Here is a 25,829-nt window from a genome sequence, read left to right as displayed (position 1 = left end):
TGCGATACTGACGAGCCCAGCCTCATGGGCGAAACACGGTGTCTATCGCTGTCAATTCTTGCTACAAATCGGCTGCCGAGAAACATATTCATCTGCCGTTTGTTACTTTTCATGAATAATATCTTGAGTCGCTTCTAAAAGATTTCATAGTAGGTTACGATTAAAAAGTTGTGTGGCCCGAAAACTCATGTTATTGACAAATTGGCCCGCGACTGCAAAAAGGTTCGTCAGCCCTGAGCTAGATCATTTTCAGTTAAGCTTATTCAAATATAATGATCAAAGTCGATTTTTAGCTATTTGTGATTGAACTGACTCGTATGAAAATAAATTTCTTTGCATTATTTTTATTTGTAGTTTTTCAAAAAAACGCGATGTTGGTTTTGCCGCCTTCTCATAATATCTTAGTTGGGTTGAAGAGCTGCAGATCTCATCGTATCAATCAGTTTATTGGCGCCACCTGCTGAGAAGATGTGAATTGACGGAGGCCCAAACAACTTCTACGAATCTAAAGGACTAAACTAAGAGCCACCTAGCGGATCATCTGGTTATGCGAAGAGTGGCCACGTTTCCATGGCAACTACACCTTCGACTTACATAACAACATGAGCGACTCACATTCCACTTCAAACGTAACAATGCAGCACGGCAAACAGATGGCGACTATAGACCTGCAACAATACGCAACCTTGGATGGGTCAGTTCAAATATCATGAATGGAGGAGCGGAAACATCAAAGTCCGATTCTATTCATTGCCAGGCAACCACCAGGCCAGGATTGTGGGAGGTGGTTGGTTTGAGCATTCCTGAGATGTCGACTTCTTCATTCGATGACCCCACGGGAGATCCATTCAATTAAAATACTAAGCAATGACGTCTCATAGTTACAATTCAATAAAGCGAAGATGTGCAAGAACATTGAAGAGTAAATTATCAACTTTCTTTAAACTTCTCTAGAAAATATTAAAAATCTGATGACGTATACGTGCTTGCCACGTCATCAGCAATCGACGTCACTTCATGTTTCAACAATTCGAGAACACAGATTGACGTCACAGTGACAACGATGCAATCGATGACGTGCTCTCCGGAAGCTACACAGCGCCTGTAGTGGAAGCAAAGCACGATACCTGAAGGGTTTACAACTGGGGAAGGAGGGGTACAAAACAGAAACATAATTCGGCTGCCCCCCTCCCGGGTCGTCACACTCACAGGTTTCGTGGGCGTCTTCATGAACACTAGAGGGAGTGCTGACTGGAACTCCCAGAAAGAGAAAATAAATCATAAATATGTCGCCACTAGTGGGAGCCGTTTGAAGAGCAAGTGATGTCACAAACACAACGGTACAAATGACGCAATCATGTGATGGCGCGCAACGGTGGTAGGTAGTAGCTATGAGGTAAAACATGCACAACATGACGTCACAGTCAACAAGGATCGGTGTGAAGATAATAGTGATGACGTAATGGAGGCCACCGGTAGAGGGCGCCCGATGGGGGTTCGTTTACCCAGTTACCTCAGTAAATGAAAGCCCCAACAACCCTTATGCCACCCACGAGCCCCATCGGGTGCCCATAAAGCCCCGGTCCAGTGAAGATGAACAAATCTTTACACCTTGGTTGCCATGGCACCTTGTCATGAAAGGAGCAATATGAAGCGGGTAGGAAGTGTCAGCGATGCAATATCAACGTAACAGAAACAATTGTCAGACCGTCTGACAACAACGAACTTGTTCGCATCCTCAGACCTTGTGGAAGCACGAGGTTGCCGATGACGTCAGATATTGAACTCGACTAGTGCATGACGTCACCAGCGGCTGCGGGAAGCAATACGAAGAAAGCATGATGACGTATTTGAGAGGTAACAACAAAGTAAAAATAAATTTGAAAGCATGAACTATGACATCATAAAACATAAAAAAGCACCTGGTAGTATAAAGGCACTCATGCGTGACAGTAGAAAATAAAATTTAAAAGAAATAGCACAATGTTAGAAGAGAGCGAGTAGAGAGGGGGCGACGTGATATGCCAACCTCGCTGGGGGAGAGTTTAGAATTCCGTGAAAATACTGACACTAGTGGCACTGGCGGGCTGGGTGGCCTGTAATACAAACACGTGGATGTTTATTTTCAATCGCTTGCCGTCAATATAACATCCACAAGTTGTTACACTTACCCTCCAGTTTTCTTCCGGATAATCTTCAAAGTTCCTCGTGTCTCCGCTGTGCTGGACCTTCGGAATAATGGGAGGCTGCAAGAACATGGATGCTAGTAACTCACATTGGCGGGATATTATTAGTAGAGAAACACTAACTGTATTGTTTCGCTGGAAGATTTCGGTCATTCGCCGGAGCAAATACAAGTAGCATCAAACGACTCTCGTTTTAATTTACTTGGCACATGTCTGCTTGGAAAACGGACTGATCTGGGTTATTTTGAAGTCTCAATAAATCTAACAAAAATTACATTTTTCATCTTTTACTAACTAGTAACGTTACAAGCTTGTGCGGTTTGTGAGAAGCAATGACAGATGAGGAATCACGCTTGTAAAGGAATTAAGGCTGATGGCAAAAAAATGAAGGTTGTACTAGCATCTATAGGATTGGCCCATGACACAAGAGAAGGAACCACAGAGGATACAAACTGATATGAATAAATCAACAAGTGAATAATAAAAATATCAGTAACCTCTCAAGTACATGCAGCTCCACACAAAGTGAAAATTACATAACTTATTGACTTTTTGTCATTTTTTAAAAAGATGTCTAAAAAGAGTGTGCAAGGCAAACTAGGCCGTATCTATATATGGCCATGGCAGTCGGTGTGGACATTGAGCGGGAAGTTTCCTACACAGAAGGAAATGATTGGGCGCAGTTCGAGTGAGGACACATCCGTTCCTGGGCCACCCAGCCCACAACCAGGTCCATTGTGTGTTTCAAGCCGCCACAAACTCATCAATGCTGAGAACAATCTTCTTGAACCGAACGGAAGACAACAAGGATGGCAAACTGATTTTACATCACCCAGTGAGAAGCTAGCGAGGTGTGAAAGATAAACTTGGAATAAAAGTTGAGCCACAGACATATAACAATGGCAGCCCTACCAAAAGTGTCATCGTCGATCAGCGTAACAAGTGATAGTATGACGTCACATACCAGCATTTTCTTGTCGCAGACGGCCAGCCAATCAATGGTGCGGAACCACCTGTGACGTTTCACATCGTCTGCGCCATTCCTCATGTTGCCGAGACGTCGCGTGCGGTCCGCTGTCAGCAGCTTCTTGACCAGATCCCTGCGGAGGATAACAGACGTGCTAGGTGGCCAGGATGAATGAACTAAATTAGTTGCAATACCGCTTGAAATCTGCAATGCCCACTACACCTCGTGAACACACGAGATGCTCTGTGACGCAACACACAACCTCTGTGTCGTTGTATTAAAGTGATGTTCACTCGAACTTGATACCAGGAGACACATTACCAATAAATTAACATCAAACAAGGAACTACGCATACTTGGCGTTATCATCGAAGTGCTTCGGGAATTCGATCTTTCCTCCGAGGATCTTTTGGTAAATCCCAAAAGGACTTTCATCCCAAAACGGCGGATATCTAGAAAGGTGAAATAAATTGAGATTTTTGTCGAATCAATCAACTGATCGCTATTATCATTGATCAGTTGATCGATTGGAAAAAATTTACAGCAATAACGCCTGGCAACACAGAAACTTAACAGACGATATTCAAGACAGAAGCCTCAAGCCAAACAAAAGAACCGCATAAAACAACGACTCACTGACTTCAACACCATTCGTCAAAGCACATAGGGAACTGTGTTCCGAAAGCAAGTGCAATTCGCTATTACCACAGCGAACTCGCAGCATCAGGCTGAAACAGGTCGTTAATATTATTGTGAACTGTGAAGTGATCTAGTGAAGTACTTGCTTGGTGACCTCGATCTATTTGGATCACATTCATCGCGCGACTGGCTAGTGACGTAATATCCTGACGTTTCAAATCCCATCGTGATTGCGATGAGGACGCGCGCGAACCGTTGGCACAAACCAAATGACTTCACGTTTGGAAACGTTCATTCAAACATTGTTGGAACAAGGAGAGCCTGCGCCACCTTATAATGGCCGCGCGACACGTCCCTTGAACGCCAACGCACCTATAATGGTCGCGCGACACGTCCCTTGAACGGAGTAATTGCCAACGCACGTTATATTTGCACAATATTGACGCATACCCGGCCAGCATCTCGTACACGATGATCCCAAGAGCCCACCAGTCGACTGATCTTCCGTGTCCCTTGCTCTGTATCACCTCCGGAGCGAGGTACTCAGGAGTTCCACACAAGGTCCAGGTCCTGTGGAGACCTGGTCAATTAGTGGCCGGCCATAAAAGCAAACATTGACGGGATTCACCGTTTGTTATAAGATCAAAAATAATTTGAATCATACAAGTTTACCACACATCGAAGGCGTCAATCACCGAATGTATGATCTCCTCTATCCGGATTATTATAAATTTCCGCAGCCCTGGCTTCAGCTCACCTGTCTTCCACCGTTTTCGCGAAACCAAAGTCAGTAAGTTTGATGTGGCCATCGCGATCAAGGAGGATGTTCTCTGGCTTCAAGTCTCGATAGACGATGTGAAGACTGTGGAGATAGTCCAGGGTGGAGACGATCTCTGATGCGTAGAACAATGACGTCATATTGTTGAATCGGCCAGTGTTGCGAAGGTACAAGAATAACTCTCCCCCGCAGACAAATTCAAGCAGCATATAAAGGAATGTGTTGTCATGGTGAGCCCAGTACCTGCGACCAATACAACGATTGATGAGACCTAGTTAGACTTTATCAAACCGTTTCAGAACCAAGTTGGCTTGAAAGTTTCAAATACAATAATCACGGCTGGACTAAGACATCTGCTAATGATCATACAACGTTACATTGATTGCTTTCCTACCCACAAGAGAACAGTCAAATGTACGTTCCGTTTGAATTAAAACAATCAACAATGTGCTCATCACATTTTAACTCCGATTCAAGCTACTACACCAATTATATACAATTTTAATATTTACAGTTGTACAATGAAGGGGTGCTGGATCTGTGTGAGAATAAGCTTTTCGTTCTTCACATGCTCAACCTGCTTCAGTCGAATCACGTCAGATATTTTCATTACTTTGAGAGCAAAATATTCTTTTGTGTGCCGTTCTTTTACTAAGACAACTCTTCCAAACGTCCCTGTACCTAAGATTAAGCAACAATAAATTCGTTTTTTTCCAAAAAAAATCAATAAATTAACTTTAACAAACTGGTTACGGTACTTTTTCACAAAAATAAATATAATAGTACACTTCCATGAACAAGACAATTTCTATAAATTTCAGTACAACAACAAGTTAACATTCCCACCTATGGTTGATAATATTTCCAAATCTTCAAGGGACAATTTACTGCCGACTTTTTCAAATACTGACACAGATGGAGCATGGATGCTCTCTGAACTTGAGCAGCTGCTTGGCTGGTTAGGAACGGAAATATGAGGCAAATTAAGGTTTCCAACTGGATTCACTGAGCTCGGCCCTTCCTGTGGTCTGGAGTGAAGGTCTGCTGTGCTGTTGGAAGATTGCTTGCTTGGGTTGGACTTTAACTCATCATAGGCATTTTTTTGTACTTTTTTGTACTGAAGCTTTACAGTGGACACTGATGAGGTAATTTTGTCTATTTCACTAACATTGGCCTCAGTAAGACTGTCATTACTCCCCATGCTTCTTGTTCACTGAAAGCTGAAGAACTTGACCACGTGCAAAAAAGTGGTGGGGCCTACCAACACCTGGTCATTTTCAACAACCAGCAAAATTAAAATTTAACTTCCTAATATAATAGGATTAGTTAGGAAAACCCCTAAATGACCTGTGCAGTGCAGTTTATGAATCACAGAACTCTTTAAATATGATTCAGTGAGCAAAAACAAGTTTTATTCAAAGAAATGCATAAGGGAACGTTCAAATATTACGTATCACTTTTTTTCCGAATTTTTGACCCCCCCCTCCCCCATGTAACGCTTTTTCACTACGAATTCAGCACAAAAAACTACCATTCCGTACTCGAAAGCGTTACGTAACGTTTTGCTTGAACCCCCTCCCCCCCGATGTGACGCTAACGTAACGCTTTGCATAAACCCCACTCCCCCTCGAAGGCGTTACGTAATATTTGAACGTTCCCTAAGTTGATATATATTGCAGTGAGCCCAAAGCTTGACTTGCAATGCTGCACACAAATTCATAGGAAGGTGCTACGGAGACGCCGGGAAGGATGAGGAGCATAGAAAAAAATAGCAGGAGTCATGTGTGACAGAAAGGTGCCACAAAAGATGAAGCGGACACTTTAGAAAGCAATGGTATGATACGCGTTTGATGGTCTTTGAGATTGACAAAGCAGGACAGGTAAGAAGTTATATATATATTAAACTATTGCAAGTTGGAGAGCTGGAAGAAAAGCTGAGATAGATCAAAGGTGGTTGGGAACTTGGGACATCATGTAGTATGGAGGGATGAAGAATATGTCAGAAGAATGAGACAATTTGAAAATAGGAAACAATAGTGAGGAAGGCCAAAAACAAGATGGCCAAATATATAATTCTCTGGCAAGCTGCCAAGCTGTTACAATCTACAGACTTTACTAGGAATAGCACCTAAATGACCGGCCGCTAGGGTGAGGCTGGTGCCCCGACTTTTTTCAATCACCTCTACCTTTTTTTTGGTGGTGAGGTTTGATAAATAAAGCAACATGGTGAAGTTTTACAAAAATTGAAGTTTGTTTAGGGGTCGCAATATGCATTTTACTATTTTTGCCCGGGCCATAAGATTTGACGCGACTGGTAAAATGTCATATCTCGACTTATGAGTATCATAGGAAGTTGGCTTTGTGTTTAAAAAAACCGCAATGACCTATTTTCTATAGGTGTTATTAAGCATTTTAACCTGTAAAACGTTTACTTTTTGAGTTATTGCAAAAAACTGTTTTTTAGGCATTTTAGAATAATTTTTAGACTAATACCTTTTGAGTTAATGTAATAATGAGCCAGTTTGAATAAAAAAAAATGTGTAACCTCTTTATTGTTCTTCAAATTTACTGCTGGAAAAGACTGTAATGATGGTTGCATCTTCAAAAGACCCTAGATGTTTTCTCCTGGGGACAGCTCCTATTGTGAAGATACGAATCCCACAACTTTCCAAAATCGCCATGGAACTGGATTTGAAAAAAAAAAATTTTCAAAACTGAATAAAGATGATATTAACAATCTAAAGCTCACCAACTTTATTGGTCAAGACTCTGGAAGGTTTTTTTCAATACTGAGACTAAACAAGGACTTCTTAGATGTGCCTATCGGTGAATCGCCATGAACGACACCCAATCATACCATGATGGTTTAAGAATTGTAAACTCTTTAAAAGTGTGTCAATGTTTGTGTTGAGCGGGGAGTTAAAGTTGGTGCAGACTTCTTAACTGCGGCTAAGATCGAGGAACGTTATCAGACACACTATCAGACAGACACAGATCGCTCACATACCACCACCATTTGGTGTCACTGCGCAAGAAACTCACATCTGGCGCTGCGCTACTCAAGCACCTGATGGCAGGCTCTAGCTGGGGGGTGAGGGCTGACACTTTGCATATAGCAGCCTTAGCCCTTGTCTACTCTTCAGTAGAGTAGCCTACTGTGCACCTGTTTGGTGCCGCAGTGCTCACTGCCATAAACAGCGCATGCGCACAGTGACCGGATGCCTGCGTCCCACAACATTGGACAATCTCCCCATTCTTGCTTGCATCCAACCCGTTGAGCTTCATCGCGAAGAAGCCACTCTGTCCCTCGATCGACGGGCATTGGAGCTTAACCACCTTCTCCACAACAAGATCTCTGCTCTCCCAAACGAGCACTCCTGTCGACTGAAATCAAGACACCCATTCGTGCCAGCCGCTCAACTTCTCATCAATGAAGCTGATGTAGCCTACAAGACATCTCTGCGGCTACTTAGGCGGACCATAAATGTAGTTCTGAATGGAAGTCAAGCACCACCAGACTCTATTCGTTCATCGCCAACACATGCCCCATCGGCCTAACACAGCCAAGACAAGCATGGATGCGCCTCAACCGTCTTTGTACGGCGTCGGGCTTTTCTGCTCAACCATGCACCAATGGGGAATAGCTTCTTCCTCCTCCTGTGAATGTGGTGCCGAGGAACAGACCGCAGACCACATCATCAATGACTGTTCCATCTTCAAGCCACCTAATGCAGTGGAAGGTCTGCGTGTCATGATTGATGAAACCAAAGACTGGCTGCTCTCTATAGTAGCCTTCCAGTGTAGCCCGGGAACATCGTGAATCTGGGGTGGTAAAAGGATAGACCCTCGGCCCCAGAGGCTCACACGACAACGAGTATTGAAAAAAACTTTCCAGAGTCTTGACCAATAAAGTTGGTGAGCTTTAGGTTGTCAATATCATCTTTATTCAGTTTTGAAAATTTTGGATTTCCAAATCCAGTTCCATGGCGATTTTGGAAAGTTGTGGATTCGTATCTTCATAATAGGAGCTGTCCCCAGGAGAAAACATCTAGGGTCTTTTGAAGATGCAACCATCATTACAGTCTTCTCCAGCAGTAAATTTGAAGAACAATAAAGAGGTTACACATTTTTTTTTATCCAAACTGGCTCATTATTACATTAACTCAAAAGGTATTAGGCTAAAAATTATTCTAAAATGCCTAAAAAACAGTTTTTTGCAATAACTCAAAAAGTAAACGTTTTACAGGTTAAAATGCTTAATAACACCTATAGAAAATAGGTCATTGCGGTTTTTTTAAGCACAAAGCCAACTTCCTATGATACTCATAAGTCGAGATATGACATTTTACCAGTCGCGTCAAATCTTATGGCCCGGGCTAAAATAGTAAAATGCATATTGCGACCCCTAAACAAACTTCGATTTTGATAAAACTTCATCAAATTGCTTTATTCATCAAACCTCACCACCAAAAAAAAAGGTAGAGGTGATAGTCAAAAGTTTGAAAAATAATGGGGCACCAGCCTCACCCTAGCGGCCGGGCACCACAGTGCTCCGCACCTAAATATCTAGACGCCACAGTGTGCGCGCCTAATTGTGAGCGCCTAAAAGACTTGTTCCCGTCTTTTGCTCCCATCTTTGTGTGTGAATTATTTGTGTTTGCGATGGCAATACGAATAAGGCGCTGACTTTTCAATTATGCGAACAAAGTTTGACACCCGGCTTATGCTGGTTGTTGATAAAACCACTCACCTCTAGTCCTCTACCCAGGGTGTAATAATTTGAGTAAGCATGGTTGCTGAAGGAAAGGCGGCCAAAAGAACGAACTGGCCACCCTACTCTCAATACTGCCGAATACATAGTGTAATGAGAACCTTATCTATTCATTCCCCAAAGGTCACTGAGTATAGAACTCTCTTTACTTTTTAGTGTGTTCAGTATATTTTTGTTTTTAAACCAACAAAACAAAATACTGGGTATACTCGAGTACAGGCCGAAGTCACGAATGAGTCGACCCTTACTTTTTGCTGAAAATCGGTGACATGTTTATTCTCTTGTGTAAATGCCAACAGTTAGCTTATTCCTGGCACTGCTATTGAATTGAATTGCTATAGAATTGACATAGTGAGGAAATTTAAAAGTAGAGCTACGTAAGCTGCCCTAACCAACACAGTGTTAACAACAGCTGATGAAACACAAAACAGAAACATCACACTTGGCTACCGGTAAATAGTCGCCAACTATTGTTTATCACAATAGTTATCACAATAAGTAAACCAGGTATATAAATAATATGTGCAATTCACAAATGAAGTCTTCCGTTGTGAGATCAATTATGATACAACCAAACGGATTGTTTTATTACCAAATGCACAAGTAGGCTTAACATGTAAACAGCAATGTTTAACAGAAGCCTGCTTAACCAAACTGTTAAATTGTGTGACATTTTTGGCACAAAAATAGAAGAGCCTACCGTAAATAAATGTTAAGAACGGCAAAGCGGCAATATTTATGTCTGCAAACCAAAACTATTTAAACATCTTTTCTTTTATCAGTTTTTTATTTAATTCTCACATATTACTAGTAACTTCATGTGTAATGTAGCCATGACAAAAATGTTGTGACAGTCTTCATCGCACAATTTGGCTGGCCTAATTTTGTTTGAAATCAATGGCTTTGACCTTTCAAGGTGGCATTGTTCCAACTGTTTTAAACTGATCTTTCACATGGCAAATTATATATACTTTTTACGTGGCTCACTGGAGTGGACATGCTTTTTTTTTAATCTACAAGCGTTAATTTAATGCAAAAAATGGTTGCTTTGATGACTTATTTCTGGCACGGTAATCAACAAAGATTTGAACGGCATTTTTTTGCATTTTGTTTTATCATTTCAGCAATTGCTGACACAAACCAAAAGTGAGTGATAAGAAGTCATAATAATAATAATGGTGGTGCAAGCACAGCAGTGCTTTTTCACCTTCATGATAACTTAACCCATTTTCACCTTCATGATAACTTGCCTCAACCCAGTGATCGATTTCGAGTAATGGGTAGTACCAAATTTAAGTCATAAGTAGACTAGACAACCGGAAACAGACATTGCCGTCGGCTGCAGCGTGGGTCAGGTGTACGTCGAAAGGCGTACACCGATGCATAGCGCTCAAGTCCGCTTTCCCGCAATGCAGGGTAAACATATGAAAAACAATATGAAAAACAAAAACTTACATAGCAATATTAAATAAATAAAAAAACAAAATAGAATACCAACAAGGAAGTCATAAACAAGAGAAATAACAATAAGAAAAAACGAGTCAATACTACCTAGAGCAAACATCTTATAAAGGCACAGCATAACACTAAAACTCAAACAAAACACCTGGGGCTGGAGACACCACATAAGATAGAATATAACTGTCAGTAGTGATAGGTATTATGTACAATACATCATACAAAGTGGGCTACATACGGTATATATATATACTGTACAAGTTACAAGATGTAATAAAATATCAACGTTAGTGGAGGTGGCCAGTACTTGCAAAATATGACTACCCAAGTGGGTCAAATTTAACTTCTCTATTTCTCCAGTGGTGATCCAGTCTTGCTTTGAAGCTGTTCAAACTAGGTGCTGTAACAATTTTCTCGGGTAACTTATTCCATTCATTAACGATTCGATTCGGAAAAAAAATTCTTCGCTTTGTTGTTTTGAAGGTACTGATTTTTAATTTAAATTTGTGACCTCGAGTGTTGTAGACACCTTCGTGCAAGGAAAAAAGTTCTTTTTCATTGACATCATAAAAATTTTGAAGATACTTGAAAGTTTGAATCATGTCATTTCGGAGTCTTCTAAATGTTAGTGTTGGTGGGTCTAGTCTTTTTAGTCTTTCATTGTAAGGTAGGTAGGGTAGGGTGTACCTTAAAAAAAAAAGTTGGATAATTTATGCTCTCACCCCCTACATTTGTGCCATTTGACCTAAAAACAATGTCTGTTAAATTTGAGACAGATCCATTGATATTTAGAGGTCAACCTGGAACTTTGAATTTTTACACTGGGTCATTCCATGCCAAGCGTCCTAGACCTATCGGTTTGACCCTCTTCGATTTTGCTCAAACTTGGTTAAAATGTTACTTGGCATGATTTAGCCATGCATTACAAATTTTAGCTCAGTATCGATTGTAGTTTTGGAAATATGATGCTTTAAAGTTTTAGTTACCCCCTAAACTTTTCCGCATTTGGTTATTTGAATCATTTTCAATTAACCATATCTTTTTCTCCGAAGGTTATATAAAGTTTAATTTTTGTAAAATGATTCACTTTTAGCAATATTACATGATGACATTGTCAAAATACAATTAATTTGCAGCATAATGGAGTATTCAAGCCTCAAAGTAGCTCTTTTCTTCACCAAAAACAAATTTTGTGCCATATTTGGAAGTGTGTAACTTTTTTATGAAAAGTAGGATGGTTATTATATTTATCATGTATGCTCTTTCCCTACCAGGCAACAACTTCACCAAGTTTGATAAGTAGCATTATATTTGTTAAAAGGTTACAATGCATCAAATTGTGCACCCCAAGCAAAAAAGCCAAAATAACGTCATCTTGTGGACTGGTATAAAAATACCCCCGTAAAAAGTGTTTACAAAATAAACTTTTTAACCATTTGAAGAACATTAGCTAAGGAACTTGAGTACAAAGTTTTGACTTTGTCACTCAACTATAATATCATTATATATATATCAACTGTACTGTAATATCATGGATTGTACAAAGTAAATTGTGACAATACATACAATTATTTTGCACAAAATTCTTTGCAAAGAATGATTTTTAAAACTAAATTTAACCTATTTAGGTACGGTCAGGGCTGCGATTTTTTCTTTCTTGTCGAACGACCAAAAATTCTATGCTTGTTTGTCGAATAGTAATATGACGTCACAAGAGTCAGATTATAAGCATTTGGCCGCGAGTTACCGCACAAGTTGTGTGGTATCAGAGTCACTTACTTTAAGTTTTTAATCGCACGCTGGTTGAGTGATTCCATCTATGACGGCAAAAACATTGCCGTCGCCAAATCAACACACCTTGGATTGCTGCGACAGTTGCCGTATGCTTTTATGTTTAATCAAACGAAATTTTATGCGCTTCCTTATTGCGTGTCACACGGCGGTAGCCCACAGCAGCACGCAAGCTATATCATGCGCTGACAATGCTTTTGTGAACTGTAAAATGTTTGCAACCTTATAAATACCGGCTTATTGTTACGCAAAAGTTATTCTTTCATCGAATGCTTATTGTTTACCGGTGTCGTTGCAAATATAAATTATCCTGAAAGAAGATACAGTTAAAAAGTGGAATTTACCTGCTATAGATTATCAAACAGAAGGAAAAGTTAGTGTGGTATTTTGCAAAATTTGTAAAGAATTTTGTGACAGAAACAAATCGGAATTATAAAAGCTACGGGTTCAAGTTAAAAAAGTAGTACAAAATTCGATAAACGGTTCAGCAGAAAAGAAAAATAATGCTTCTGATCATATGGCACTGCGCGTTCATGAACGGGCAGTTTTGCGTCTGCAAGTATTCCAGTGACGATGCGACAGCTTCATCCTCCCATACAACATCTTATGATTCCGATTTTGACAGCTAGTTCTTTATCAAACAGACTCGTGTTTGCTCGCAGTATCTCAAATGTGCCGAAATTATGTTAGTGTAAACGTAAATCGAGGCAATCATCTCGCAGTGAGATATTAATTTGTTACCGGTACCTGGTTGAACAATTAACGTTATTTTATGATAATTCAAAGTCGCTAGATGTCGAATTAATGTAAAACAAACGTCAATTTCTTCTTGGGCATTGTTATGCAGGCAGCAAAATTTGTTATTTTTGCATTGACTTCACGTCTGTAGACGTTGAATCAATGTAAAAATGATGATTTTTGCTGTCTGGGTACGCAATGTAACCAGCCAAGAAATTTAAATAGATTTGTGCTGACTCGAACGTTGAATCAACCCAAAATTAACTTACTTTTGCCCCTGAGTTATTTAACGTAACAGCGTGCGTATCGCTACTTTTGGTATTATTACATCACTACAAATCAGACGTTGAATCAATGTAAAAACGACGGGTTTTGCCAGCTGGGTTGTGTGCTTTTGTGAATGCAAATGCAAAATCGCCCATTACGTAATCACAGAAACCCTTTTAGTAGATGGAAGTCAAGTTGCAACCGTGTTTATCTGTCTACTATTCTTTATTCACATTGCAAAACATTTCTGCAATCTTGGAACAACAAGTGCATAAGTCAGACATAAATCCAAACTTGCAAACACGTTGACAATTAAAGTAGCCTACTTCGGTTATTTTATCTATAAAAGAAACCCGTTGTGTCGAATAGCACAAAACGTGTGTGGCGAAATGTTTGATGCCAGGCGTTGGAACTTCGATTAAAGCATTCTCCCGCAGTGTTCAAAATGGCGGCGCCTTGGGAGTTTTTTGTGTGAAGCGTCGCTTTTAGACCTTGCTTTTAAGTACCTGGCCCAAGAAAGTTTACGTAAGTCAGCACTCTTATGATTGCATCACGATTGATTGCAATGATTGCAAACGTTTGGTGAACTCTGAATTGAAAGTTTTTTGACATTTTGATTGAGTATGAATTTCTTAGCAGCTTATGTCTGTCCTCAAGTGAATCCAAAGAAACCAGCAACGGTCTAATGGAAGTATTGGAGTCTAGCTTTTTGGTTCCCAATCTTCGATTGTTTGACATTGGCATTTCACAACCTAAAACTGCTCTGATTGCCTCAGACAACTTTTTCTCCTCTTCATTGCGTCGCTGAGTTTCTGTTTCAAAAGTTTCTTCTTCCATCCCAAAGACAATAACATTACGTTGACATTTTTGCTGTTCCTTAGCTTCAAAAACATCACATTTGACTTTAGTTACTACTTCTTTTAAGGTCGATACATGCATATCAACATTGTCAACAGTCCTTTTATTAGCAGCATCAGTTAATGACCTCAGCTTTTTCAAATCACTTTCAAGTTTTTCAATCTTCTGGCCCTGTTCAACTTGGACATTTCTTAGTTGCATTATAATTGACATGATTTTTTTAGATCCTCTTTGGCATCCTGGACAAATCCATTGGATGACACCAAACTTAGCTTCATTGCCATTTTTTGAGAGAACCGATAGAGTTTCTTTTGGCATTTTTACACAATGGGAATGATACCAATAATCACAAAGATCACATTGAACGCCACTTTTTTCCACTGTTTTAAAGCACAATGGACACTTTTCATTTTCTATCTTGGAATTCGCTGCCATTTGCAGCCACAGCACTCAATAAGCTTATTAAGTAAGACTAAGAATTATCAATTAAGCACTTATTCAATATCCAAATCCTTATTCAAATAGAAATATAAATATGGTATATAAATTCTTGATTACAAATAGAATGCAAAGAAACCATAATAGAAACAAAATCTTGTCCCTTGTATAGGTCGACCCCTGCTTTTTTAGGTGAAAATTACTTGTGAAAATCACGATCTATACTCGCATTACTCGGATATGTATAATATGCTATATAGTACTGTAAACTGAAGTATCAGTTATGATATTTATTTATATACTGTAGGGCAATTCCAAATGTGACTAACGGGACATTTTGACTGCTTTTGGATGTAATTAAGAAATATGTGATGATGTAAAAACATGAAACCTATGAGATTAGTTATCAGTGACTTGGACCTAAACTTTGCACTATTTGAGAAATTCATGAACTTTTTACTCTTATCAAAAATCAAAAAGTTTGTTGTGAGTAACGGGACAAGGGACAAATCTTAAAAATTGGTGCTGTGAATTCAAATTCAAAAGTCTGCTAATTGACAGCATGAATTGTATTGAAATGCCAGTATTGTGTAGGGTAAATATCAAGGAAATGTCAGCATGGTTTAGTTTGGAAATATCTCAAAGTGTATGTTAGTAGTTGCATCATAAATGAAGTGTGTCATTGTGACTAACAGGACATAGCCTTTGTGACTAACGGGACATCCATGTTATTTTCATTATTTTTTGTTGTTTTCTTGTATTAATCAGTGAACTGAGTAACAACTTTGTAAAACTGAAATGAGTCTTGCACCCCAGGTGAATCACAGAAACATTTCAATGGGTGCCAGTACTTTGGGGCGCCACTGCTAAGCTACTTCAATGAAATAATGTACAATATAAATGATCATTAGGGCAACCAAAAGTCAACAACGTCAAAATTTTTCTGCCTTGTTCAAAGTTTGTAAAACGTCCATAAATTAAATTTCAGGCTGACATGAAGAGAGGTTTCAAAGTTATCAAGTCAAAAAAAAGTTAAAATTTCATGGTTAGGTCAAAATTTTCTTTTAACATAGTTTTTCTTCTCTCTATTGATATTTTATTAAAGCTACACAGATACTGATTTTTTTGCAATTTCTATTGCAATTCTGACGTAGTAATCCATTTTGTTGCAATTTCTGAGGTAATAATCTTGTTTTGCCCACTACTGACCATTGAATATTAGCCAACTACCCTTCTGTTGATGAGTTGGTTGCCCTGGGTAAAAGCAGTGACCATAAAAACAGGTCAAAAAGAGCTAGTTTTACTTCCATTCGCCAACCTTCTCAGCCAATCTAACTAGATGGGGCACTTGGTTGAAAGCTGCTTTCCATTATTCAAGAAGTCTACCAGAAGTAAGAAATATTGTGGAAGGCTTCCATGATGGTGGTGTCTTCCTGCGGCGTGCTCACGATACTGTAAAAGCTCCCAATTTAGCTACTCACCTTGTAGAAATAGAGGAGCAGTACAGTGCATTTGATATAATTCAAAAGATGGAAGACAGCCGTTACACCATTCAAGAAGCTTACCAGAAAGTGACGTCCCTTGATTTTGGTGTTAATGGCTGCCAAATTGGAAAATATATTCAAGCAAGAATCTCAAGGAGTGACATCAAGTGCATTGTGAAAATGGGACGAGATGATATGTCACCACATTTATATAGCCTGCTGAGGAACTCCCAAGCAACTTATGTATCAGCAGAGAGAAGCTTCTCCATTCTAGGAAAAGATTTGGCGACAGACAGGAACTTCAAAGGCGATAATGTGAAACATTGCTTGGTGTTGAAGTATAATACTGCAGAACCCTCTCACTAATTTTGGGATATTTAAAGACACACCATATTTATCTTTTGCAGTTTTTCGAGTAGCTTTCATTACCTGTTCATTAGCTGTGGTGTCATTGAGTCTTTCACATTTTTCTTTTATTTCATTGGAAAAAGACCATATCCTTACCTAATGGTTTGATTTCTAATATTCTTTGTATTTCGCATTTGTGTTGCAAACGCAGAAAGTTATTGGTCACAATTAGGTCAAAATTTGTAAATTATAAAGTCAAAATTTCAAGTTTTTAAGTCAAAAATTGGTTGCCCTAATGATCACTAAGCATGAACCACAATACAACCATAGCATAAACCATAACTTCATGTTGTTTTGCCTTAAACTTTTTCATTTTTTCTTTCTGTTGCTACAAGTAATTTTCATAGGTTCCCTTATCTTTCATTTTTTGAATCTGTTTCCTTTTTCTTTCAGCTGCAGATTTGGCCATCTTTATTTCAAATTATTTATCATTAACAACAGATCAGGCTTATGGAATAGTTATTAGTGTCACAGAAAAGACAATATCTAAAAAACAATTTTTCACCACAACATACCAAATTTTTAATTTATTAATAATAATCATACAAAAGATTGTTGTGGTTGTCTACTTTCAAGCTCTACCAGTGCATGATTACCAGTCAAATGTTATGAACAGACTGTGGCTTCTAAACTCCCCTCTGAACCAAAGCAATTTTGGAACTATGTAAAAAGCAAGACCAGACTTCGGGAAAATGTGGCAGACATATCAACTGAACATGGACTGGAAACTCATGATCAAGGGAAAGCAAATGCATTGTGCAAAGCTTTCTCATCCGTTTTCACCGTCGAAGATGATGGCCCGCTGCCAGAATACAATGTACTGAAAGTCCCATATGCCATGAGTCAACCCCAAGTTTCAATGAAAGAAGTCGAAGACTGCTTTAAGAATCTGGATGTGTCAAAGTCAAGTGGACCTGATGAAATCCATCCTCGGCTCCTAAAAGAAGCCACTAGTCAACTACTGTCCCCACTTCAGAAAATGTTTCAGCTTTCTCTTAATACAGGACAACTTCCTCAAGTCTGGAAACTTGCCAATGTAACTCCAGTGTTCAAAAAAGGTGATCGACATTTGGCACTTAACTATAGGGCTAGGCCTATCAGCTTGACATCGATTCCTTGTAAGATGCTTGAAACCATTTTGAGAGAAAGAATGACTGAACACTTGGCAAAAAATTCTTTAATATCAGAGAATCAACATGGTTTCATGCGGAGGAGGTCTTGCTTGACACAGCACCTGGAGTCTGTTACCAATTGGGTGAAAGCTATGGATGAAGGTGGCTGCACTGATGTGATTTTTATGGATATTATGAAGGCCTTTGATACGGTTCCCCACAAAAGATTGATGTTAAAACTGAAAGCTTTCAAACTCCATGACAATGTTCTGAAATGGCTCGACTCTTTTCTACAGAATCGTAGACACAGAGTAACAATTCACAATGAGTTTTCTGACTGGTCTAATGTGATAAGTGGAGTCCCTCAGGGCAGCGTCTTGGGCCCATTGCTGTTCATAATCTATATTAATGATTTGCCACTTGGTTTGAAGAGTTCAGTTAAACTGTTTGCTGATGACACTAAGATGTATAAGAGAATTCGAGACCATACTGATTTGGAAGCCTTACAAACTGACTTGGATCTTTTGACAAAATGGTCAAAAGTATGGAAACTAAAGTTTCATCCTGACAAGTGCTGCTTCCTCAGAGTTGGAAAAGAACATCAACACATGAAATTACAGTATAATATGGTTACATAAAGCAGAGAAAAAGTTGTTTTAAAATGTAGGAGTGAGGAAAAGGATCTTGGAGTGATATTCGATAACAATCTATCCTTCTCATCTCACATTGACAAGATGGTATCTAAGGCAAATCGTATCGTTGGTGTCATAAAAAGAACCTTCACATTTTTTGATGTAAATATGTTTCTCCTTCTATACAAAACGCTAGTCAGAACAATATTGGAATACAACAACATCATCTGGTGGCCAAATTTCAAACATCAAATTGTAAAAGTAGAAGCAGTTCAACGAAGAGCCACAAAACTTGTGTTTGGATTTCGAGAACTAACCTATCCAGAAAGGCTGAAAAAACTTGGTCTGCCCACTATAGCACACAGAAAACTCCGAGGTGACCTCATCGAAACATTTAAATACATGCATGGCTTGTATGATGTCAATGTCAACAATCTATTCACACTGGACCTGAAAAACATTGCTACAAGAGGACACAGCCTTAAGCTGGAAAAGCCAAGGCCCAAGACCAGAAAATTTGGTAACTTTTTTACTTGCCGTGTGATCAATGGGTGGAACAGTCTCCCTGAACATGTGGTTACTTCGCCAAGTGTAAATTCGTTTAAAGCTTCATTAGATAAATTTTTCCAAAACCGGGATAGTGTGTACACCCCACCATGTTTCTAATTTTTATGTTGTGTCTTGTGTAAGCTTACCACAGTAAGTTTTGTTTCCACAATTTTTAGTGTTACCTTCTATTTATACTGTTGTTGCCAATATCTAATACTGTAGTGTACTATTTATTGTTGTGATTGTGTAGCCTACTGTTATTACTGTACCAACACTAGTGTTCAATTACACTGTTAGCATTAGGCATTCCAGTAGTCACTACCTAATTGATGCATACCAATATTGCTTTAGTACAATAACAAAAATTTTGGTATTGTTTTTGTGTGTCTTTTTACCTTATGTAGCTGTTTACTTTTGCGTGTGTATCACTGTTGATACCTCTGTTAATCTTAATATTGTTATTATCTTTATTAGTTGTTTACTGTACGTGATTGAAAGATGAATAAGCACTCTGCTTTACAACATCTCATATATTATTATTATTATGATTAAAAATTATCTAGCACACTCCCCAAGCCCTTAAAAGGTGTATTGTTGGTAGTATCTATTTAAAATGCTACCCACAATGCCTCTCTTTATGAGCATGTTGTAGACTTGAGGGAAATCAAGCATTAGAGGGTTAAATAGTGTGTCTGTTTGCCACTTGGACAACCAGAGCAATTATAATCCAATATGTATATACGAGGTCCGGCTAAAAAGAAACGAGACTGGTGAATTTTAAAGTTTATTAAAACCCATAGCAAGTGAAGTTCACTTTGAATACGAAGTACAACTCCAATGTGACCTCTAATGGTCACCTTCAAAATATTCGCCATCGGCTTCCACGCACTTTGTCATTCTTCTTGACCATACCCTGAAGCATTCTTCAAATTCCCATTTTTCTATGGATTTGATGTGTGCCATCACGTTAGTTTTGATATCATCAACCCCTTCAAAAGCGTGTTCCCTTGATTATCCCCTTCAATTTTGAAAACAGAAAAAATCACAAGGAGTAAGGTCTGGAGAGTAAGGTGGATGGTGCAATGTAATAATGATTTGCTTGACCAAAAATTGCTTCACCATGAGGAATGTGTGAGCAGGTGCATTGCCATGGTGCAAAATCCAGGTTTTGCTTGCCCACAAGGCTCTTCGCTTCAGACGAATTTTATTGATAAGGCGAGTTAGAATTTCTTTATAAAAGTGCTGATTAACCGTTTGTCCTTGTGGTACAAACTCATAGTGGACTAAGCGTTAAGGCTTTCCTGATTTAGGATCATCATCCACATCCTCCCTGCCCTCCACAAATCGCTTGTGTCATTCAAAGACTCTTGCTCTCGACATGCAAGAATCACCATAAGCCTCACGCGGCATCTTCAGAGTCTCTGTTGCTGTTTTTCCAAGTTTAACACAAAATTTGATGTTGATTCTTTGTTCAGTTGTCATTTTGCAAAATTGAAGACAAAATCACTTTATTCAATAAAAAAGTTTAAAGAAATTGTTAACAGATACTTTACCACCTTCGCTTAACTCTCCCTAAAAACAAACGCAACAATGTCGCTGTGACAACACATCTGTCGAACACTCAACAGATGTTATGAAACTCTGTGAAAGCATTGATTCGAGTGAGACTTTTCTATTACGCAATCTGTGGCGTCAGTCTCGTTTCTTTTTAGCCACACCTCGTACATACAATTAAAAGCTAAAACCTCAATTACTAAGGTAACAGGGATCAGTTGTCAGTAGATGTTACAGAAAATATATTTCGCACTTATTCAGTGCATCGTCAGTTCTGATCTTATCAGGCTGGTTAACAAAATTGGCAAAGTGAAGCTTCCATCGTTGTTTGAAGTGTTACGGTATTGCCTTTAAGCTATTCCACTCACTAGGTGCTGCTGAATGGAGAGGTCCTGAAATGCTCAAGCGCACCCCAAGAACCGCAGCTTTGGATGGAACTTGCACACACACTTTTTTCGCATTTGGACTTCAAAGTGTAAACACCTTAAATTACACTGGTCAACACACATTTTGGTGCCATGAAAGTTTTAACGGTTTTGGGGTATTTTGATGCCGCTGAATCCGAAAATGACATCGGTTTTTACAAATTGGCTCTAATTTGTGAGATATTTCATGGTTTTGCTCCAAAAAGTGAGTCATTCCATATCAAAACAGTCCATATGAAGATATCTTGTATATGGTACCTCTCAGATTTTGCTGAAAAGTTGTCATACTATGCCTTAGGCTACCAAACGAAAGAACCCCAAGTTTCAGATCAATAACGGCTTTTCCATGGCGGCCATTTGAATTTTGGGCGCTACCCTCGTTTTTGACTTGGGGGGTAGCGAATAGCAATTTCAGCCATTTTCAGAACCCCATAACTTTTATTGTAATTGTCAGAGGTGGGCAATAGCGCGCTACTTTTTAGTTGGAGTAGCGGCTGCAGTAGCGGCGCTATTTTTATTCCAAAGTAGCGGTAGCGGGAGAGGCGCTACTTTTTTTCAGTCGCATTCCCGCTACTTTTTAATTTAAATTGAAAAAAATGCTTGTTTTTTTTGCAATACTGGCGTGGTCAAGCAGCTATATAATCGGCTTGGTTGCAAAGTTTCGGTTTTTTCTAGCTGATGGCAACTTCTTCGGCGAATATCTCCGTGTGATGAAGCCTATCTGCCAGGCTTTAGACATTCTCCAGGGCGAGTCCAAGGCATATTACGGAGTCTTGCTTCTAACTATCACAATTTGCGGGAAGAAGTTGACCGAAATCAGTGATCTTGTGACCTGTGAGGAGTTGAAAGTGAAAGTCCTTGAAGGGGTGAAGAAATGATTCAACAAGTACTTCAACGACATGAAATGTGTTATGGCATCATATCTTCAGCCTTCCTTCAAGACGTCTTGGCTACAATTTCTGCTCTACGTTTCCACGGATGATGCTGACGCACTGCGAGAAAAAGTCAAGACAGATGTAATTCGACTGTTGCGGGAGACATCAAGCCAGGTTGATACCGAGAAGAGTGACATCAACACCAGTCATAACTCCGAGGATGTATTTTTTGGAGTGTTTGCGCCATCCCGTGAAACGTCGGTGCAGAAGGAAGCAACAATTGTGGACGCCTTTTTTTCGGACAAGTGCAGGTCCTTGAGCTTTTCGAATACCGAGTTAAAACATCTGTTCATGAAATACAACACCCCCATTCCTTCCAGTGTTGCGGTGGAGAGACTTTTCTCTGTTGGAAAAGATGTGCTTAAGCGAAAGCGGGCAAGACTTAGTGACTCTCATTTTGAAATGCTCGTGTTTTTAAAGATGCGTAACAATAAATTTCCTTTAGAATGTGTTTTCTATAACGACGTTAAAACGACAACGTAAACGAATGATAACATTCGTTTTCAAGGTGATTTTGGCGTCACTAGCGTTTCCTAGTGTCATTTTAGATAAAAGTAGCGGAAGAAGTAGCGGTAGCGCGCGATACTTTGGCTTGAGTAGCGGTAAGCGCGCTACTTTTGTAAATTGGTAGCGGGTAGCGCGCGCTACTTTGGCCAAGTAGCTGTAGCGGGTAGCGTGCTACTTTAAAAGTAGCGGGTGCCCACCTGTGGTAATTGTGGTAGAAGACTAAAAATTGCTGTGATAGTTCATTATAATCTATATATACTACACAATTAAATAGTAAAAAACAACATCTCGTGATGCAGAAGTGTTAAGTGGGGTATCAAAATTTTGTTTTTTGGCCCTTTTAAGTGTTTGTTTCAATTTTTAAATGCTTCTACCACCCAAACCAATCAAAATATTTCTCTAAAACCTAATTACTAGTAATATTTGGTAACTTTTCTTCTGCCAACTTGAATTTGGGATTTGTGGTGCCATTAACAAAGATCATATGGGGTCTGAAGACCTTATCAGGCAGAAATGGCCCATTCTTACTCCTACATTTACAGTCCCAAATGACCGCGTGGGCATTTTATGGTCATGCTGAAATTTATACCAGACAAACACGTATAGTCAATCTGGGTAATGCGCAGCGCAGGAGAAATAGCGATAATGCGCAGCGGTGCGCTTTATAAGAAACAAACAAAGAAATTTAATATTTAAAAGTTGGTTATTTACTGCTAAACTACCCAGCTGTTCAGTGGAAACCAAGTCAAAAGAAGGATTGGACGGCATCCAGACTAAAATCTTTCTTTTCCTACGTCACATATTTTCTCTTCATTTTAACTTTGAAAGTCGGATTTCTAACTTCGCTGCTGCAAAGAGAAGAGCGCTTGTATCCAAACGGCTCCAACGTGTAGCGATCATGCACACACAAGCCTTTATTTAAACTAAAAGATAGAGAAGTAATTTTGTTTCTTTAAGAAAATGGAAAAATACGCATTTGGCCGCAACAACAGTCACGCGGTGAATGCGTGGCAACCACGTGAGGCTTTGAAATTAAGAACCAGACAGTGATTGAATGGTGTCACGAACAAAACTTGTACATTGCCAACACCTGGTTTATGAAAAACCCTGAAAAACTTTGGACTTGGAAGAGTCCTGATAATCACACGAGAAATCAAATTGACTATATTCTGACATTTCAAAAATTTCGAAATACTATCACAGATGCTTCCACAATTCCTACAGCCGACTGCGACAGCGATCACAACCTATTGGTTGCCAAGTTTAGACTCAGACTACAAAAAGTTAAGAAACTTAAAAAGAAACAAAAAATTGATTGGAACTTCTGCAAGGACATTAGCCTAAGAAATGAATATCAACAAAAATTCGAAAATGAAATGATCAGCTCAAAAATCAACAACAAAAACGCAACATCAACAGAGGAAGACTTCAACGTGATTAAACATTCTCTAATCAAAGCAGCTGAAATTTTTTCCACGGTTGAAGCCTCAAAGCATAAGAACTGGATGAAACCCGAAATTTTAGATATGATCAAAGAGAGAAGAAAATATAAGAACAAGAATGACTTAGAATATAAACGCTTAAACAACAAAATAAAGAAGGCTTGCAACGAATCAAAAGAAGACTTTCTCAATAACGAATGTGCTACTATTGAAAAAATCTACAATTTCACACCAGGTGAAGCACACCAAAAGATTAAAGCAATAACAAGAAAATTCCAATCAGTACACAAATCTGGGTGTTTAAAGTCTAAATCAGGTGAAATACTTTTGGAAGAAGACAAGATCCTTAACAGATGGAAAGAATACATTGAAGAGTTATATGGGGACCCAGAAAGAACAACAAAACCGTTTAAATTCTCTGAGCCACTTTCAGGACCAACCATCTTAAAAAGTGAAATAACATTTGCTTTAAGTAAAACAAAAACAAACAAAGCATTAGGCCCAGATGAAATAAGCACCGAAATGATAAAAGCACTAGATGACATTGGCATTGACGTACTCCACGCACTCTTCAACAAAATATATGACACCGGTGAAATTCCAACTGATATGACAAAATCTATTTTCATTACAATCCCGAAGAAACCAGGCACAAGAGAATGCGAAGAACATCGCACAATTAGTCTGATATCCCATATTATTAAGCTACTGCTGAGAGTCATCATGAACAGAGTTAGAAACAAATTACACCCAGAAATAAACGAATGCCAATATGGGTTTATGCCTGATAAAGGAACAAGGAATGCGGTCTTCATTCTGAAAAACCTCGCTCAAAGATCAATCGAAATGCAAAAAGACCTGTACTTGTGCTTCATCGACTATAAAAAAGCTTTTGATAGAGTTCAACACAATGAAATGTTATGCATGCTCGATAGAATTGGAATAGACGACAAAGATCTAAGAATCATTCAAAATTTATATTACGAACAATCAGCTGCTATCAGGATAAATGATGACTGCAGTGACTACACGCCTATTCAGAAAGGAGTAAGACAAGGTTGTGTGCTATCACCTGACCTTTTCTCATTATACAGCGAAATAATTTTACGACATATTGAAGATGAAAGAGGTATTAGTATTGGAGGAAACAACATTAACCACATACGATATGCTGACGACACCGTTTTGATAGCCGACTCGGACGTAAAACTGCAGAACCTATTAGATATTGTGTGTACGAAAAGCAAGATATTTGGCATGGAATTAAATAAAAAGAAAACAGAAACAATGGTCATAACAAAGAAAAAAGCAACCGAAACTCCTATTTGTAATTTATCAGTTAATGGAACAATTCTTAAACAGGTTCAAAAATTCAAATACCTCGGTACTATGGTGAATTGGGATGCAAGAGACGAAACAGAGCTAAACATAAGAACAGCCCAAGCAAAAGCAAGCTTCCAACAAATGAAACCAATTCTTTGCAATAAAAATATCTCTTTCAAAACAAGATCTAGAGTTTTAAAATGCTATATTTATCCTGTTTTTCATTACAACTCTGAAACCTGGAATATTTCAACAAAAATGGCAGAAAAGATTAATGCTTTTGAAATGTGGTGCTTCCGTAGAATGCAACGCATTTCATGGCTGGCAAAGAAAACAAATAGAGAAATTCTACACCAAGTGAACCAAACCAGAACTCTGTTAAAAAGTACGAAAACCAGACAATATAAATTTCTCGGCCATGTAGTAAGAAAGCAAAAACTGGAGCATCTCTCTTTAACTGGTAAAATTTTTGGAAAGCGGGCACCTGGCAGACAAAGACAAACACATCTGGAACAATTTAACGACAAGACAGAAACAATCATCCATGCAACATATAATAGGAACATT

At 38.9% G+C, this 25,829-nt stretch overlaps 1 protein-coding gene across 1 annotated transcript; it reads right to left on the bottom strand.

The window, feature by feature from the left end:
* Window positions 1-353: 353 nt before the first annotated feature.
* Window positions 354-5,912, bottom strand: LOC145777386 (cAMP-dependent protein kinase catalytic subunit PRKX-like). Its single transcript, XM_082588755.1, has 8 exons — window positions 5,417-5,912; window positions 5,083-5,251; window positions 4,550-4,813; window positions 4,243-4,362; window positions 3,510-3,605; window positions 3,151-3,286; window positions 2,172-2,246; window positions 354-2,096 (listed from the first exon to the last, which is right to left on the bottom strand). Exons 1-8 carry the CDS (start codon window positions 5,769-5,771, stop codon window positions 2,046-2,048), a joined length of 1,266 nt encoding a protein of 421 aa, XP_082444881.1. The 5' UTR covers window positions 5,772-5,912; the 3' UTR covers window positions 354-2,045.
* Window positions 5,913-25,829: the final 19,917 nt, after the last annotated feature.

The sequence above is a fragment of the Aplidium turbinatum genome, chromosome 9, assembly GCF_918807975.1.
Source record: "Aplidium turbinatum chromosome 9, kaAplTurb1.1, whole genome shotgun sequence".
NCBI lineage: Eukaryota > Metazoa > Chordata > Ascidiacea > Aplousobranchia > Polyclinidae > Aplidium > Aplidium turbinatum.
This window is presented reverse-complemented; position numbering and strand designations above follow the sequence as displayed.

What these genes read in the sequence shown, in the direction of transcription:
- LOC145777386 (XM_082588755.1), bottom strand. Translation starts at nt 5,771, where the DNA reads ATGGGGAGTAATGACAGTCTTACTGAGGCCAATGTTAGTGAAATAGAC. An exon ending in TCTGCGACAAGAAAATGCTG is followed by an intron (nt 2,247 to 3,150) that starts GTATGTGACGTC and finishes ATGTTCTTGCAG; the next exon opens with CCTCCCATTATTCCGAAGGT. An exon ending in ATCCGGAAGAAAACTGGAGG is followed by an intron (nt 2,097 to 2,171) that starts GTAAGTGTAACA and finishes TTTGTATTACAG; the next exon opens with GCCACCCAGCCCGCCAGTGC.